This window comes from Strigops habroptila, assembly GCF_004027225.2.
Source record: "Strigops habroptila isolate Jane chromosome 13 unlocalized genomic scaffold, bStrHab1.2.pri S16, whole genome shotgun sequence".
Classification (NCBI taxonomy): Eukaryota; Metazoa; Chordata; class Aves; order Psittaciformes; family Psittacidae; genus Strigops; species Strigops habroptila.
The window spans coordinates 8,059,821-8,076,630 of record NW_022651054.1 but is presented as its reverse complement, the minus strand read 5'-3'; the positions used below and the strand labels follow the sequence as shown (position 1 = coordinate 8,076,630).

The 16,810-nt window shown below is 51.3% G+C and overlaps 1 protein-coding gene across 2 annotated transcripts in view; it reads right to left on the bottom strand.

Annotated features, from left to right (window-relative positions):
* Nucleotides 1–1,932: 1,932 nt before the first annotated feature.
* The window catches only part of DOC2B (double C2 domain beta), a 36,048-nt gene continuing 21,170 nt past the window's right edge, over nucleotides 1,933–16,810 (bottom strand). For both annotated transcript variants that reach the window (XM_030472764.1, XM_030472765.1), the window contains exons 5-10: nucleotides 16,154–16,263; nucleotides 7,315–7,441; nucleotides 6,971–7,128; nucleotides 4,894–4,975; nucleotides 4,683–4,779; nucleotides 1,933–4,064 (exon numbers count right to left, since the gene is read on the bottom strand). In XM_030472764.1, the coding sequence (XP_030328624.1) occupies nucleotides 3,928–4,064; nucleotides 4,683–4,779; nucleotides 4,894–4,975; nucleotides 6,971–7,128; nucleotides 7,315–7,441; nucleotides 16,154–16,263 (711 nt within the window). In that variant the 3' untranslated portion in view covers nucleotides 1,933–3,927. The remainder of the gene's footprint in view (nucleotides 4,065–4,682; nucleotides 4,780–4,893; nucleotides 4,976–6,970; nucleotides 7,129–7,314; nucleotides 7,442–16,153; nucleotides 16,264–16,810) is intronic.

Sequence of the window (16,810 nt, the reverse complement as noted above, 5' to 3'; positions counted from 1 at the left end):
ATAATAGAGATTTTGAAATTATATTATACATATATGTATAAATATAACATTTATTGTAATACTATAATAGATAAAAGTGAATGTGTAGCAATCCTTACATACATATGTATATAGTTATATATACGCATACAATAAATAATATAGTATATACACATACACTATATATGATATACTGTGTATTTAGACTATATATTAATATTTGTATTATAGTTATACATTTTATACACACATAAATTATATAAAATACTTGTATGCATCTAATAATTATATAGCATTCACTTTCTATAGAAAATATACTATAGAAAGTGAATTTATATACTTATATACATATTTATAAAGCTAGCTGTATATAGCTGGATATTGACAGACAGACACCCATCCCAGTCCCCCCCCGCTGGCTGTGCATCCCCTGGGCAGCCGCAGCCCTGCGCAGGGCTCTGGTCCCCTGAGCTGATTAAATGGGGCTGATGGATTAATACTGTGGGCTCTGCCTGGGCTGCTGCACACTGGGGCTGACACAGACTGTGTGTCACCAACCCAGTGCCCAGCTTGGGATGGGACCCTTGGTCCTTGGTGCTGCTGTCCCTGCCCTGACACACTCCGCAAGTGCACGTGTCCGGAGGTGCTTGCCTGGCTCTGGATCCTTTCCTGCTGCTGCTCCTGCACCGGGATGAAAATGGTACTGAGAAATGCCAAGCCTTTAGTTTTAAAAATATACGAACAGAGACAAGCATATCATTAATTAACTCATTCATGTGAACTGTGTCCAGTTCTGGGCTCCTCAGCACAAGAAAGACAAGGAGCGAGGATCCAGTGGAGGCCACAAGGATGATCAGGGGTCTGGAGCACCTTTCTTAGGAGGAGAGATTGCAGCAGCTGGGCTTTATAGAGGAGCAGACTGAGAGGGGATCTCATCAATGCAAATCAAGGGCAGGTGGCAGGGGGATGGTGCCAGACTCTTTTCAGTGCTACCCATTGACAGGATGAGGAGCAATGGCCATAAACTAAAGCACATGCATGAGGATACAGGTATATATAGTGTGTGCATATAGATAAATGTATTTGTATTGCTTTAGGGAGAGGATATATGTGTAAAGAGTGAGAGTGTGTGTGTTTTCATTTCAATGCAACAGTCCTGGCCAAGGAGCAGTGATGATGAAGGGCGAGGTGGATGCGGAGAGCTAACACCATCAGGGCTTCCCAAGGGAAATGGCAGCCTCCGAGGAGGGGATTGCCTTAAGCACCGGTAAGCAGCCTGGCCTGAGTATTAACCTCTGCAAATATATATTCAATCAATCCAAAACTACAGTGGGGAAAACAGACATTAAACGAGGCAGCTGGAGCACCCGGCTCCCTCCCAGCACAGGGAGGCATCTCTGCACCTTCACTCTGGGGAGCACAGTCATGGTGTCCAAGATGGCAAAAATCCATGTAGAGACTGCCCTGGCCCAGCCATGGGCACCACATGAGGCATCTCCAACACCCTTCTGTTAATGCTGCTGAGCAGTGCCTTGGGTCCTGTGAAGTTAATGGGAACTTCAGAAAGGCCTGGGATTTTTTTTGTTTTATTAATACTTTCTTGACTAATCTCCCCCCTCCCTCCACTGCTGGCCCTTAGGGTCCCTGTGCAAGCTCACAGCACCAAAGCAGAGCAGGGTCCTGGTGGAAGTGGGGGACACAGGACCCACACTGTTACAGCATTTTTTGTGGCTTTTTTTCAGCAGCAAGAGGTTGCAAAGTGGAGAATAAAGCCCAGCAGCACCCGATGCTCTGGTTTAAAACTATCTATCTCCTGCTCCTGCCGAGCCCTTGCTGGGCCCCAGCTCCTCTTCATCTCGCATCTCTGGGTCACTCAGCATTCCACCTGTGACACACCAAGCTCACACACCGTGGTACCGACGTGGGGAGATTCAAAAGCTGCACCACTAGCACCGACCTTTTTTATTTTCCCTTTTTATTTTGGGTTCTCATTATAAATATTAACAAATCTGACAAAAAGTACACAGATATAGATAATACTGAAATACAAAAGTCTCTTAGGATGCAGGTAAGGACAGTTTCTGCAGCCTTCACATGGTAGCAAAACATTGGTATCAAACATTTCACGAGGCCTGGCATGACGACCACCACTCTGCATGCAGCTGGGACAGACGGACAGACGTCCGCTTAGAAAAGACTGGGATACAAAGTGAAGGGACCCATACATACATCATGTCCTACTCCACCTCAGTTTCATAGCAAGATGTGCTGAAACAAATGATGGATTGAAAGTAACTTTGCAAGAAAAGGGAGGCACAGCTGACACGGTGCTCCCGTGGCTCTCCTGGAAGCTCAAACCCAAGCCAGGTTTTAAAGTGCTGGACCAGTGTCAGACCGAGAGGATTACAGGGAACATCCTGCTTGACACGCTGCCGGCATTCAAGCAAAATCCATGCATATCTGGAGAATGCATTACAAATATTAAGGTATTAAAAAAACCCCTATGAACGTTGGGTCGTCTCCCCCCATATCAAACAAGGTGTAACACGATCGTCACTTTGGAAAGTAAACATAGGTTTCCAGAGATCCAATTGCTCTCCAAAAAAAGAAGTTGGCAACACACACACACACAGAGCTACAGGGCTCAGAAGCTGTAGGTAATTGAGACTGATGGGCAAACAGCAGCTTTTCCTAAGAAATCATGGGTTTAAAGGCTTCAGAACTTGCTGGCAAGGCGCATTATTTCACAGACAGTTTTAGCTCATCCCACAACATATCAGCTCTTGTGCAAATGTCACAAAGTGGTGTTTGCACAAGAGCCAGCACCCGGTGGGATGAGGATGCAGGGACCGGCCAGCGTGGGTCATGGAAGATAAGAGCTGGGATATATTATCATAATATTATTATACTATTACTGTGCTGTACACAGAAATTTGGTCTGGAAGCTGTTTGAGGCAGAAAATAGACCAACAAATGGCTGTGCAGGAGCTGAGCATCTCCGCAAACATGAACACTGCCCGGCCCCATGGCTCAGCTCACACCACCAGCTCACAGTGCATAGCACCTTGGTTGGGTTTTAGGTAAATGGCATGAATTGGAAAAGGCTGAATAAGGGAAAAGTAATAGAAAAATTTAGCCTGAAAGCCAGCTTTGCTGGAAGAACAGCCATGCTGGAGCCTGGCTGTGTGGCTCTGGGGGGATGGCATGGTTTCATTAGGAGGGCGGCTGTGCCCCTCTTCTGCCTGATTCCGGGGACTGTGAGAGGGAATCCATGGTCTGCACAGCACTGCCAGCTTGCTGGCTACCTTCACATGGGTTACTGGAGAGGACGAGCACAACATTCCTGGAAGAAAAGCAAACAGTCTTCCTAGGTTATCAGAGGACACAATCATTCCAACGGAGGAGCTTTAAATGCATAAAAGACTGCTTAGGCCCAAATCACAGAGACTGACAAACCACCAGAAATATGGCACAATTGCCTTGAGAAAACAGTACCAGGTTTTAGTGACGCCTTTTGCTCATATTAGATACATGAATGGAAATGATGCATTCATTCCTGCCACTGAATTGCAAGGCAGTGAGAAGGTAATTCCGTAGAGCAAAGAGTTAGGAGAGGAGTCACAACTGCAGTGCATGCAGGCGTGTGGTGTCCATGTGCACACGTGTGTGCGTGCATGCGTGTGCATGCTCGTGGGTGTGTGTGTGAGTGTGTCGGTGCAAAGAGGCATTTTGGAAAAGCCTTAGGGGACGGGACCTGCTGAGCACAGCAAACCGCTGCTGCCCTGTTCCCTGGGAAGGGATTCCCTGCAGCCAGGCCGTGGCATGGGGTCTCCCGCTTTGCCGGCTGCCCCAGTACCACGATCCCCCGTATCCAAAGCCGTAAAGGAGAGAAGTCCAAAGGCTGTGGCCGGCAGAGCTGTGCCGGCCCTGGAAGCAGCCCCATGGTGCTCAGTCGCTGAGGACGGCCCCCGGCAGCTCGTTCGTTAGCGTGTGCCAGCGCTCGATTTTCTTGTCCTTGTTTTTCAGGCAGTCAAACCAGTGCTTCAGCCGCTCGCCTTTGGCGTTAATGCCTAACACGACTCCACCTTGAGAGACAGACAGAGGGAGAGGTGGAGGTGAATATCAGCCCTGTGAGGGATGCAGGATGGAGCCAGGTCGCGCAGCCGCTCTCACAGCATCCGATGCCACAACCTGATGTGACACATGGGCAATCACAGCCTGGTTTCCCCAGCCCCTCACGGCTGTGGTCTGGGACCTGCCTCAGGCAGCCTGTGCTTGTGCCAAGGGCTCATTGCAATTGCAGTGGCTGTCAGAGATACTGGGCACTTGTTAGCAATAAATCATAGTGACCAGTAACAAAATCACAAGAAGCCTAGACATCCAACAGAGATAAATGAAACCTCCCCTTAAACCTGTCTTTTACTCAGAAGATCTGAAAACAGAAGGAAGAGGGAGATGCATCTTCTCCCTGATTGGGTGCTGCTTGTGCAGAGGGTGTCTGAAGCAATGAGCAGTGGGGCTGGCTGTGGGAGAGGAGGCTCAGGTGCAGGAGAGGGATAAAAGCAGAACAGAAATCCAGCAAGAATGAACGTGGGATGGAGAACAAACCAGGAGGCTGAAGAAGTACAGGAAAGCAGCAGATGAAAAAAGAAGAGCCACAGAAGGTGAAGAGGCTAAGGAGGCCTCTGGAGTGCCCCACTCACCTATGAAATCATTTGATTTCCCGATATCGTAGTCCCACACTGTGACTTCCAAGGTCTTTTTTGCCAGGTCCCCATGCTTTATCTCATAGCAAAACTCCTGTTGGGGAGCAGAGACAGAGTGAGAATGAACCAGGGTGCTGGGGTTTTTATTCTCCTTTTAAGTCTGAGGACTGAGAAAGCCCCTAGCTTTCAACAGCCATCAAAACCCCACCTCATTGAACTCAGGGTTCAGCGTCTTCTTCTTCACCGCCGTCTTATGCTTTGATTTCTTGTCCTCATCTGGTTTCAGATAACTGCAACGAAACCAATGCAGCACTGTCGCACACAGCTCCTGTGCCTGCTCCCAGCAAGGAAGGGCTGTGGGGCCCTCCCCTGCAGCCGAGGCATGCATGGGGGCACCTCTGGCTGCAGGACCAGCTCCTGAGGAGAGGCAGGGTAAGATGGGGGGCTGAGCCCCCCAAACCTGCAGCTCCCTCCTCCCCTGCCTGCCAAGATGCTGGAGATGGCTGGAAAGAAGCAGCATTTCCCCGTGTTAGCACAAGACCATCAGAGCTGCCATCAGGGAGCACCGATTATCCCATCTCCAGTCCCTAGGGGACACTGGCACTGCACACATACTCCCAGCTCCCAAAACCAAACACTCCTAGCCCAGATTAGTCCAGATTTGGGACTGTGTCACTAGTCTGCTCATCCAGAGCCTTGCCAGGAGACAGAGACCACAGGCAGGTGTGTAAGAGTGACCAGGAGCAAGCGCAGTGGCTGCAGCTTTGTGCACCACTGTTACCTGCAGATACTTTGCAGCACAGCAGCAGGGTCAGAAAGCAAACGAGATTAAAGCATCATCAAGCAGAGAGGGCACCTCTCTGCCATATGCCACCTCTCACCTTATGCCACGCCAAAGTCAATCCATCACTCTTTCGTGTTGGTGCTGCTCCTTTAAACATCAGCTCTACTTCCCTGTTACACTTTCCAGATCTTGCTCATAATTAAAAAAATAGGGCTTGTACCAAGAAGCATCACTTGTCTATATCTGCTCTGATTCAAGCCCTGCAGATACAATCTACTGTAGATAGCACAAGGGGCACCTACAAAACAACTGTGTACAACAACAGTAATTCTGTTAGTTCAGGGGCTGAGCCTCCAATGAGCATTTAAAAAAGCAAGAGTGGATTTTTAGGCAAACACCTCCACTTCTAAAGAACAATTCAATAGGAAGGCGAAGGTGTGCTGCTGATAAACTTCCTTACAGGCCTCCTGGGTGCAGTTTATCCCAGAAGCTCTGCCTTAACAAATGTCATCTCTGAAAGTGCCAAAGTTTGGGTCAGTACTGGGGGGGAGAGGGGCATGGGATGGGCCCACGGCCCCCTGCTTTGCAGAGAGTGAGTTTGAAAAATGCCATGCCAAAAAACCCCAGGATCTGCGTGGATGCAGGGCTCTGAGTCAGCAAACCACCACCTTCCTCAGCATCCCTTAATAGCCCCAGGATGACACCAACTTCCCTGAATCACTTGGGTGAGGCTGAGCTGCAGCAGCCCATTACAGTCATTTAAATGTCTTTTTTTTTTTTTTTTGTTTAATAATGCTGGTATTTTTCTAGTCATTCACATTGGAAAGCGTTAGTGGGACCTTTAAATGTGCCCTCAGCTCTGCTAACCGGACCCTGGAGCCACCTGAGCCATGGGCTGCATCTAAAGTGCTGTCTGACCTAATCATACACACACACACACTGTAATTAGAGCCTTTCCAGGGATGGTGTGGGCTTCCAAGAGTGAAAAAGCTGTGGATATCACTGGGAAGGAAAGCAAAGGTTCTCACGGCTGCTGGTGAGGTCCAGGACCATCGGACACAGGCACTGTCCTGCTCAGGGAGAACCCAACCCCACACTGACAGATGAGACCTACCACCCGCTGGGCTGGGGCCATGCGATCAGCAAAACCCAACCATACCTGTCTGCTTCGGGCTGCCCATTCTGCCCCTGCCACAGACCCTGTCCCAGCTGCCACAGGCAGCGCTGAGCCTGCCATGGGGCACCACAGCCACCATCAACCAGCAGGGACAACGCGCTGCCCCAGCACGGCCACACAGCACCAGGCAGCTCCTGCACACACGGAGCTTTGAAGTGCTGTAAAATAATCACTGGGGAGTAACATGCTCCAGGTAAACGCAAGCTGCTGTGTGACGCCCTCATTTGCATCTCCTAATGAGATCAATTAGTCTCCACTGCAGGGAGAGACAAATGGGGACGGCACAGCCTCACCACGACTGGCACGGCACAGAGCAGCACTCACGTCTTCACGTAGGGGTCGGAGTAGCCGTTGGCATCCATAGCAGCGAGGTGGGCGCAGCGGATGATGCCCACCAGCAGCCCCTGCTTCTGCGAGCTGTACTTGAGGGAGATGAGGATCCGTCCGCGCTCCTCCAGGGACTTGTCCTCTGTTTTATCTATCTGGGGGAGGGAATGCACCCAGTCTGGGGGCTGCTCCGGGACACAGCGTGGCTGGACACCCACCTCCCCACTGTGAGGGATGCTCTCCCCATCCCCGATCATGTTTGAGGAGTCAAACTACCCCACACTCCCACGTGCCACAGGGCCCATGGTAGGGAATGCTGGTCTGACCCCCACCACACTCACCGGCAGCTGCTTCTCCAGGCAGATACTGAAGTTTTTGGTCTGGTTGGGCTTCAGTTTCTTCAGCGGGATCCGCGTCTCTCCAATGAACTCATTGTGGCGGAACTTGTCCTCATCGCAGACCGAGATCCTGCAACAAGCATGGGGTGAGTGGGGCTGCTGGGGAGAGGGGAGGCGATGGCACGGGGCAAGGGGCTGCCCTGGCAGGTCCCCCAGTGAGGGGATGACTTCAAGGCCAGTGTTCCCCAGGTCAGTGACTGGGCACCTCCTTTGTAGGCAGCTGGAGGACACAAATCTGCTGCTACAGCCTGGCCAGAGCAGCTCATGATGTTTAAATGTGACACCCAATGTCTTGGTCTGCTTCACCTTCGCAGCAGAAACCTGAGGCTGCTGCGATGGATTATGGGCCAGGTCGGGGGAAGCAGAGGGGTGTGAGAGGTAGAGGCTGCATTACACCATGTCTCCCAGCTCCATCACACAGTCACAAATGCAGAGCTACCTGCACACCCCAGCTGGGTCCCAGAGCCACCATGGCCATCTCTCATGCTCAGACCCCATCCTGGCCAGGGCTCCTGAACCCCTCGGGATGGCTGTCGCCCTGTGGGCATTGGGCTCCTCCAGGGAGATGCTCCAAAACCCTGAACATCACAAGCTGCGGTGCCACAGTCACTGAGTCTAATACACCACAGCCCAGGCACTGTTGGAAAAGCAACCCAGTGCCTCAAGCATCCTCATGGCTGTTCCATTATCAAAGTCATCAGTGACTAAAGCAAAACTAGCCTGAGCCACCGCCAGCCCAGCTGCATCCTGCCTGGCTGCGGAGGCTCTTCCTAAACCCACGCTTGGACTACACGGCTGGGAGAAGCGTGATTCCCAGCAGGGCTCCCTCCCTCCCCACCTGAGGGGAGTGTGGTACCTCTCAGAGTGTCCCCTGGTGCTGGGGATCTGGCTGCCCAGGCTGGGACACAGAGGGGGACCTCCACCTCCTCCTTCCACCATGTAGACATAGCATCTGCAGACCCAGCCTTGCAGAAGGCATTACACCTCGGCCAAGTGCAGCTCTCCCAGCCCCGCCGGGGTCCTGCACCCCGTGACGGCAGCTGCATCTGAGGGCAGTGACGGCGATGCTGAGTGAAGGCTGTTTTCCATGCAAAAGCTATAAATGCCTTTCCCTGAGCTGGCAGCTAATGAGTCACTTCTCTGCTGCTTCCCAGCCCATTCGCAGCATCAGGAGAGACAGAAGAGCAAAGTTAGTGCTTGCAGGGAGCCTCTGCTCACAGCTCCTAAAATCCCAGAGAGGGTTCAGGAGGGTGGCAGCTGCCTTGTGAGGGACTGGCCACCCCCCAGCAGTGCTGCTGGAGCTAGGGACAGGGAAAGCCATCCCATCCCCACCAAAGGAAACATCCTGCATCCCCACAAGAGCCACGTAGGGACCACCAGGACTCTCCACCCATAAAGGAAAGGTGTTTCCCTTCCCTTTTCTCCTTTCTCCCCTTTTAAAAAAATCTTCCTACAGTCTCTTCCTTTTGCTGCCTGATTTTTTTCTTTCTTTCACCCACTCCTGTTGGTGCCCATTTTTCATGGGCAGCACCTCTGCCTGCAGGGACCATACTCCACCTTGCTGGGTTTCAACAAACAGGACCTATTTGGGAAGGGCTAAAAGTAATTAAAGATAAATAGTGACCTGCTATTCTGCCTCAGAGTAACTAATTGCACACCACACTTCTGGCCTGTGCAGTGCCTAGATGGTTTATCCATGGATGGTTTACCCATGTATGGTTTATCTGTGGATGGTTTGACCACTCTCCTGGTCACAAGTGAATAACAAGGTGGCGAGGGCCATGGGAATGGCTCAGTCACACGGCACAAGGACCATTAGGGCCACAGAGTGGCACAGGAAGGGGGTTTGGAAAAAAATAATCCAACTGGGAAGATGGGGAATGCTGCTCTCCAGAAAACTATAGCTGGATGCAGCGTTACTATAGATACCTGCAAAAAAATCCTCACCCCACCACAACAGTAAAATCTTTAAAGAGAATCTCAAATGCAGGCACAATATTTCCCATTTCCCTTCCTCCTCCCGCCTCTCCTTTAAAGAACAAAACCAAAAAAGGAGCAGCAGGAGCTCCAGACAAGCAGTGGCACTTGCCAGGCGTGCGCAACCCCACACCCATCTGGCCAAGGCTCCGGGGAGGAGAAGCAAGCGCGCAGCGATGGAAGCAGAGGATAGGAGCGTGGTCCTCACCAGGAGCTGGCAGCCAGGGGTCTATTTTCACACCCGGCCATTGTGGAGCAGTGCGGTCTCCTGCACACTCGGGGGATGCAGGGTTTGGTGCCTATTTTACCTGCTAAGAACACAAGTCACAAGATTTTCTCCTGACAATGTCTAGATACGCCCAAAAGCACAAGATACTGAATGTAATATTCTACTTGCTGTGAAGCCCCAAAACCACCTGGGATGGGTGGAAGCCCAGGAAGGAAATCACCGGAAAACTTCAGTGATGGTGGCATGGGGAGCATCTCAATTGTTGCACTGGGAGAGGCTGCAGAGCCCCACCAAGCCTCATTTCACTGCCCTTGGGGACAGGGGAAGCCACTTGCTCCCACCTTACCAAGCAGCTCTGAGAACATCAGCCCCTGTACAGCATGCTACAGCTCAGAAACTTTCAGATTAGCTGCAAGCCCCTGCGTGCCCTCCCCAGGGACAGTTCCTGTGCCCCTGAACTGCAGATCCCTCCTTCAGCAGCAGTGGAGCACAGGAAAACACCCCACAGTAGCCAAACCCCCACAGCTGCCTGAGCTGCATCGCACTGAAGGCAACACACAGTGCTGGGGTGATGGCCATCCCCTTTGTCCCCTCTGATGTTCCCAGCTAGTTAAGGTGTTTGTGCAGAACTGGGTCCCTTGGGAGGTACGTCTGCAAAACCTGGGTACTGCTGCTGTCTCCGAGCAGCATGATGGAGCTGGAGATGCTGCCAGGTCTCTCCTAGTTCCATTTTCCTTCTGGCATCTCTGGCCACCTCTCAGGTGAGTCCCCTCTTCGTGTGCCCATCTGTGTGTGGTGACCAGAGGAGGTTCAGAGGCAGAGTTTCGTGTCAGCCCTCCCAGTCCCTCCGGCTGGCTGCAGTTCATCTTCTCCGGGCAGTATTTTTAAGGTGGGTAGGCTGGTGGTGCACTGGTCGTGTAAGTGAAGGCAGAGAGCTGAGCCAGATGAACAGGCAGCTCTGGCCCCGGCCCTCCCTCTGCAATTACACTAGCTTAAATTTTATTACAAGACATTGATGTGATGGAATTTTATGCCTTGGATTAGAAAGTCAGCTCCATAACAAACAGCAAGAGGTGTCTCTGGCAGCCATATTCACCTGCCATCCTGACCCCTTTAACTCAAACATCACCCCTCCCTTATGTCTTTTTATTAAACCCCATCCCTTGAGCTCAGCTTTTGATTTGACAACTTCCACTGAGGGGTCCCTGTCTTTAAGTTTAAGGGCTGTGAAAACCGTCTTGGAAGAAAACTAAGCAGCAAGTGAACAGTCACTGCTCATTAAACTTATTCTCCCTCCTACTCAGCCTGGGCTCCTGGGTTACAGCCCTGACTCATGCACAGCTCAAGCAACCCCGCTCCACTGACTCATGACTTCTCCTCACACACACGTTCCTCCGGCCTCTTTCCCATTGTGGAATAGGGAAAACTAGGGTCAACGAGGACCCTTCTCCACAATGCACACGGATGTAATAGACAGCAGAGTGTGAAGACACATCTCCTGTAGCTAAGATTCCGTATAGTCCCTATAGCAACTTGGGAGGCTCTCGATGGAGAAGCAGATGTGCAGGTGATGCCTTGCTTGGACAGGCTGTGCCTGGCAAGGAGAGAAAAGAGAAAAAGGCAGAGCCCTAGGACTGTCCAGCTCTCCTAAAACCAAAAGGAGTATTCAGTGCTGGGCTCCATCACAAAATGCCTCAAAGTCTGAGCACAGAAACCACAAGAAAAGTTAGATGAAATTAGAGTGTGCCTGCAGTTCTGGAGCAAAGCTATTCAGCACTTCTGGAGTAAAGCAATTTGGGACCCCAAATCTCTAAGTGTCTGCAGTATGCCTATTAGACCTGATCAAATACTATTTCCTGAATAATATATTTAATGAGTCATGATGTTTGTCAAACACATGATTAAACAAATAATTCCTGGCATTCGTGAGCTAGCTGAGTATGATATGAATAATGCATCACTTTGCCAATATATCTGAATATGAATAATTGTATCCAATATCTGTCCAGCTCTGATATTTATTATGAATACAATCTATTTATTGCACATTACATGTATTATTTAAACGTAGGCGAGTGTATTCTGCCTATTCCAATTTCCCCTGCAGCATTTCTCTGCCTCCCCCTGTCATGCACCCTGGCTTCCCACCACCCGAGACTGCTGCGGCACGGCTGCAGATGGGGAGAAATGGTGCCTGCAGACAGGGACTGGGAGCTGGGGCTGCAGGGTGGGATTTCCTCCTGGAGCAGACAGGGAACCTGCCTCCAATCCGACCCATCCCAGCCCTCCGAGTCCAGCATCTTTCGAGCGGCTCTGAATCTGTCTTCTCTCAGGATGGTGGGTGGTTTCGTTGTTATTAAGCCTTGGGCTAGACTCAAGGATATTTAATTCAATGAATGGATGAGACCTTTCAAGATCCTCCCACCTGCTGTGTTTCATGAAATCTGAAGTATCTGGTGTTTTTTGAGGGGGTTGATTCATTAACAAAATCCTGCTTGCCAGTGCAATTAGCTGGGCAGCCTTCACCTCTCCTCCTCCCTTGGGGGTGGCCCTGCTTGGGAGGTGAACCCCAACGGTCCCGGGGCTTGGGTCTGTCACAGCAAGGTCACTCGAGCAGCTTGGATGAGGCCGCATGGGGATGAGGGACAGCCTGCCAGGGCATGGCATGGGGCTGGGCGTCTCGGGCCAGAGGGATCCATTACTCTGCTCTCCAGGAGGCAGCGGATGTCCTTATTCTGGGCTCCTGCAATGACGTGAATGCCACTCATCCCCCTAGGAGGGCTGCAGGGACCAGCAGAGTGCCCCGTGCCAGCACTGACCCACCAACCCATGCTGGACCCATACCACCAAGTGCCCAGGTGGGCAGGGAAGATTTTTGGGTGCTTTTCCAGCTTTTCTGCTGCATCACATGCTCTGCAGGCAGCAGGGAGGCAAACACTGTAGGCAGCTTTGATCTCCACCATTATTTTCACATTAAAGAGACTTTGCAAATCGCCTTCCCTGCCCCTCCATGAATCTCAGCACTGAGGAGGCACCCAGGGAACAATCACCTCCCAGACCGAGGAGAGCATCATTCATGCTCTTTCAACTACCCACAGCTGCCTTGCAGGAGCCTCGCCTGATTAGCACAAGGAAAGCCAGCGTCCCTGCAGCTTTGAAGTCCTCTTTTCCTGGCAGAGGAGATACTTCGCCAAGATGATGGGTGGGTGAAGCAAGGCACTGAAGGCAGGACAATACACAGCATGGGAGATGCTTCCTGCAGGAAGTGGCACCACAAGGGCGAAGGGCCATTGCCACTGGTGTTATGGAGAGGCTCATAGAAGAGAAACAGCTCAACCCACAAATAAAAGAGTCCTTGCTGAGCCCCAGCCACCAGAGACCCCAGCACATCCTCATGTAAACCAGAGATCCCTCCCCTGAGGGGAGCCTTGTTTCCCAGCCTTGCATCCTTCTACTCGATTAAATACCTAGTGTTTGAGAAGTAGAAAATCCAAGCAAGGAATTAAAATAAAAAAATGGATTTTTCTACCTTGTGTCTGGTTTGCAAGAAGTCTGATCTCACCTAACCTGCCTCAGGATAAGTAAAATCTCCTTTGCCAATATCTTCAACCGCAAAGATGGAGAAAAGAAAAGAGGGGGTTGGGGAATTGCTCTTAAGGAAAATGAAGACTACTTGAATTTTAGGCTCTGGCTCTGCCATGCAAGACAAGAAATGGAGCCACAGCACTCAGCAGCTTTGTTTTAGAGGAGGAATTCCCTGGGCCATGGGCAAGAGCTTGAAATCCTACCTGAAATTCTGCCAAACCCACTGGGCAGAGCGGCTGAGCACATGCCCATTGCCTGAGGGCAAGCTGGGATGAAGCACTGAGCAGCACAGGGAAGGACATGGGGCCACCAAGGGCATCCCAGTGCCCATCCTGCATCATGCTGGTTTCAGAGATGGGACTGAGAAACCTTATTTCATTGGAACCTTTACACACCATCTACGTGTGGGACATTTTTTAAAGGGATCAGAGTCCTGACTAGAAAATTGTTCAGGGTCCACACAAGAGAAGAGGCTGAATCCTGAATCCCAGCCAGGGAAGACCCACCACAGCAGGAGAGGAGATGGCCCATAAGACAGGACAGCCCTGCAGCAGAGATGCTGGCTGGGAAACCTTCTCTGCGCAAAAGTTTGTTTCTTTAATTCTCTGGAATCTTTACCAGGCAAAACCAAAGCCATAGGCACCAGCCCTACAGCAAGCTCCACTTCATAAACTTGTCCACTTTCCTGCTCACACAACCTCCCCAGGGAGACAGCAGAGCCCCTCTAAGTCTCTCCCAGCCGCATCTTGATCCTCATTAGTGCTGGGGTGGTGGGGCTTGGGGCTCCCACACTTCTGGCAAGGACTGGGCTGTGCTAAATCCCACAGGACAGAGCCCACTCATCTGGATGCAGTGCCAGACCCCAGCACTATACTTGGAAGCAAGATGGGGATTTGCGTGGTCCCTGTGGCCATGTCATCATAGGGCTCACCACCTCCATGGGGACATGCTTCAGCAAATCCCACTGACTAGCTGCAAATGCCAGTGAGTCAGAGTTGTGCTTGGATATTCCTCTCCGTATGGAGAGGATTTTGATCCTTAATTATCACCTAATTCACTGGGGTTAGCTGCTGGCAAGCTGCAAAGTGCAGAGCGCTGGAGAGCCTGGGAACCCCCTGCAAAGAGGCAGCTCTGATGAGTATGATGGCATGAGATGGACGGATGGCTCTGATGGCACAAGGAGATGCCAAGCCACAGATCTGTGACAAATCTGTCCACAGATGGGGATGCTGCCCCTGTATGAGCAGATGAGGCTTCACAGGGAGTTTTGCTCCCTGCAGAGTGCCCAGCTGGGAACTCACACAGGACAACTGCATGGCAGGCGGGCTCCAGGCTTCCCCCACCTCCCTGGAAAAGTGCCCTTTGAAGCCACTTTGGGTAATGAGCCATTAACTGACCTCACCAGCAATCTCCTGAGCTCCCTGTGGAGCTCCCAAGAGCGAAATGCTGTCTCTGTTCAGCCATGTCCCCCCTGAGGGAGCCTGTGGCCATACTTGGCTCCCCACAAAGCACCCGCAGCACCCAGGCTGGTGGGCAGGAGCAGGGATGTGCTAATGAGGGATGTCTGTGGAGAGAAGGGCAAATCCAGCACATATTTCTGCATGTCCCCCTGTCACTGAGCATCCCTCACCTCCCTGGTGCCTCCCAGGAGCAGGTGAGTGCAGCTCTTCCCCAGGGGAAAGCAGCTACCAGTGCCCCAAAAAGGTGGGGGTCAAACCCTTCTGCTCCCAGGTGCCTTTCAGCAAACAACTCAGCCGAACACCTTCCTACAAACTGATTTCCATGCCTGAAAAGGCTGAAAACTTCAAAGCCTGGAGTGAAAAAATTGAAAAAAGAAAAAAAAAAAAAAGAAAAAGCCAATAATAATAATAAAAATAAGGCAGAGGCTTTCCAGCCCAAAAAGCCTGCAGCACTTTGAGCATGACTAATATTTTCCATGTGAAATAATAATCTGCGGCGCTAAATTTCTCATCTCTATGCACATTGCAGACAACAGGTAGGCTCTGCCCAAATTCACCTCGGAGCAGGACCTTTTATAAAGCAGCTTTGTGCTCTTGTCTTGGGGAAAATAATAAACTCCCAGGGTACCTGCAAATAGGAGGGTCAGACGCCAGCCACGGAGCTGACAAAAGCCAGAGCAGGATGTAAGAGCCTCCTTTGTTCAACAGGAGCTCTTACAGCAAATCCTCTTGCATAATGGTCCCAGATCGGAGCGGTGACGGAGCAGCCCTGGGCAGGATCTGTCCACAGGCTCCAAGTTATTCCCTGCCCTCACCCATGTGGGACGGTGACTAAGACATGAAAACCTTTTCATTCACAGGGGTCTGACCCCACAAAGCAGCACTTCCAAGCTCACACAGCCCCACCGCACTGCTCCTGGCCACCACCAGCCCCACACAACACCTCCCAGCCCCTGGGAGATGCTTCCAGGAGATGCCAAATGCACAGGGACTGAACCAAACTAAGAGAATAGAACAAATACATACAAATGCTCCTCTTTTAGTTTGGCAATAATTCACAGATGCCTCCAGCTTTCTTCCAAAAAGCTCAGCCTTGAAAGGGCCCCGAACTTTCCTGCGGAGATTTTCTCAGCAAGACATGCCTGTAAAGCCCTAACACACGCCCATGAGAGCTGGGCATGAAGAGGTTAAATCCAAATAACACCACCTCTGCAGGCAGGAGCCCACTGAGTTATGCAGGACCATGCTCCTCACTAGCTATTCCAGCCCAGGCTCACAGTAAATCAAACGTTGGTCACCATGGGGGTGATGGGGTGTGCAGGGCACAAGCACAATCTATAGGCCTTGGTGGGTAATAACTCTGCCATGAGGAGCTGCCATGATCATTCTTTGGGGCTGGGGAACGGGGGTCCCCATGATCTCCCCCAGGAAGCTGTTACTGGGATGGGGAGGTGGCCCTAAGGGAGGAGAAGGGACACGTGTCCCACCCAGCGTTGGGCTCAGCACCCCACTCACGCCCCCAGGGCCCTACCGCAGGGTCTTGCGGATCATGTCCTCGTCGGTGATGCCGTAGTAGGTGAGTGTCTCATTCCAGGTGGGGTTCAGAGTGTTCCGCAGCGTTTTGGTTCTCAGCTTATTCGCCTGGAAAACCAAACGAGATGGAGGTCAGCAGGACCCCAGGTGGTCGTTTGGGCATTGATGGGCAGGGAAGGGGGAGAAAACAAAGCACAGTTTGGACATAAAGGGGCAATTGATGCTATTGCCCCTCTGCCCCAGTGCTGTAACCTGGCCAGTCCTCGATGGGGTGGCCCAAATCCACCCCGACCACAGCAATAACCAGAGACAAGGAAATGTGCTCATTTGCAAAGCATCCAACCCCACATCCTGCACCCTGGAAACAGCCAGCAAAACGAGAACCTTGGCAGAGAGCAGAGAGAGGACGGGGATTTCATTTATTCAGCAGGAGAGACCAAGAGAGAGAAAAAAATGTCTTTTCAGGTTCGTTAAAAAATACCAATTTGCTGTTCTGGCTGTTTATTTGCATTCCTGCTCCCAGCACAGCTCCCATTCCTGCCTGACTCAAAATAACTTCCTTTATACACATTTTGTTAGCACTGGCAACTCTTTCCAGTGCCACAGCTCTGCAGAGGTTAGGGACAGTGGGGCTGTCACAGCCACTTGTGTCCCT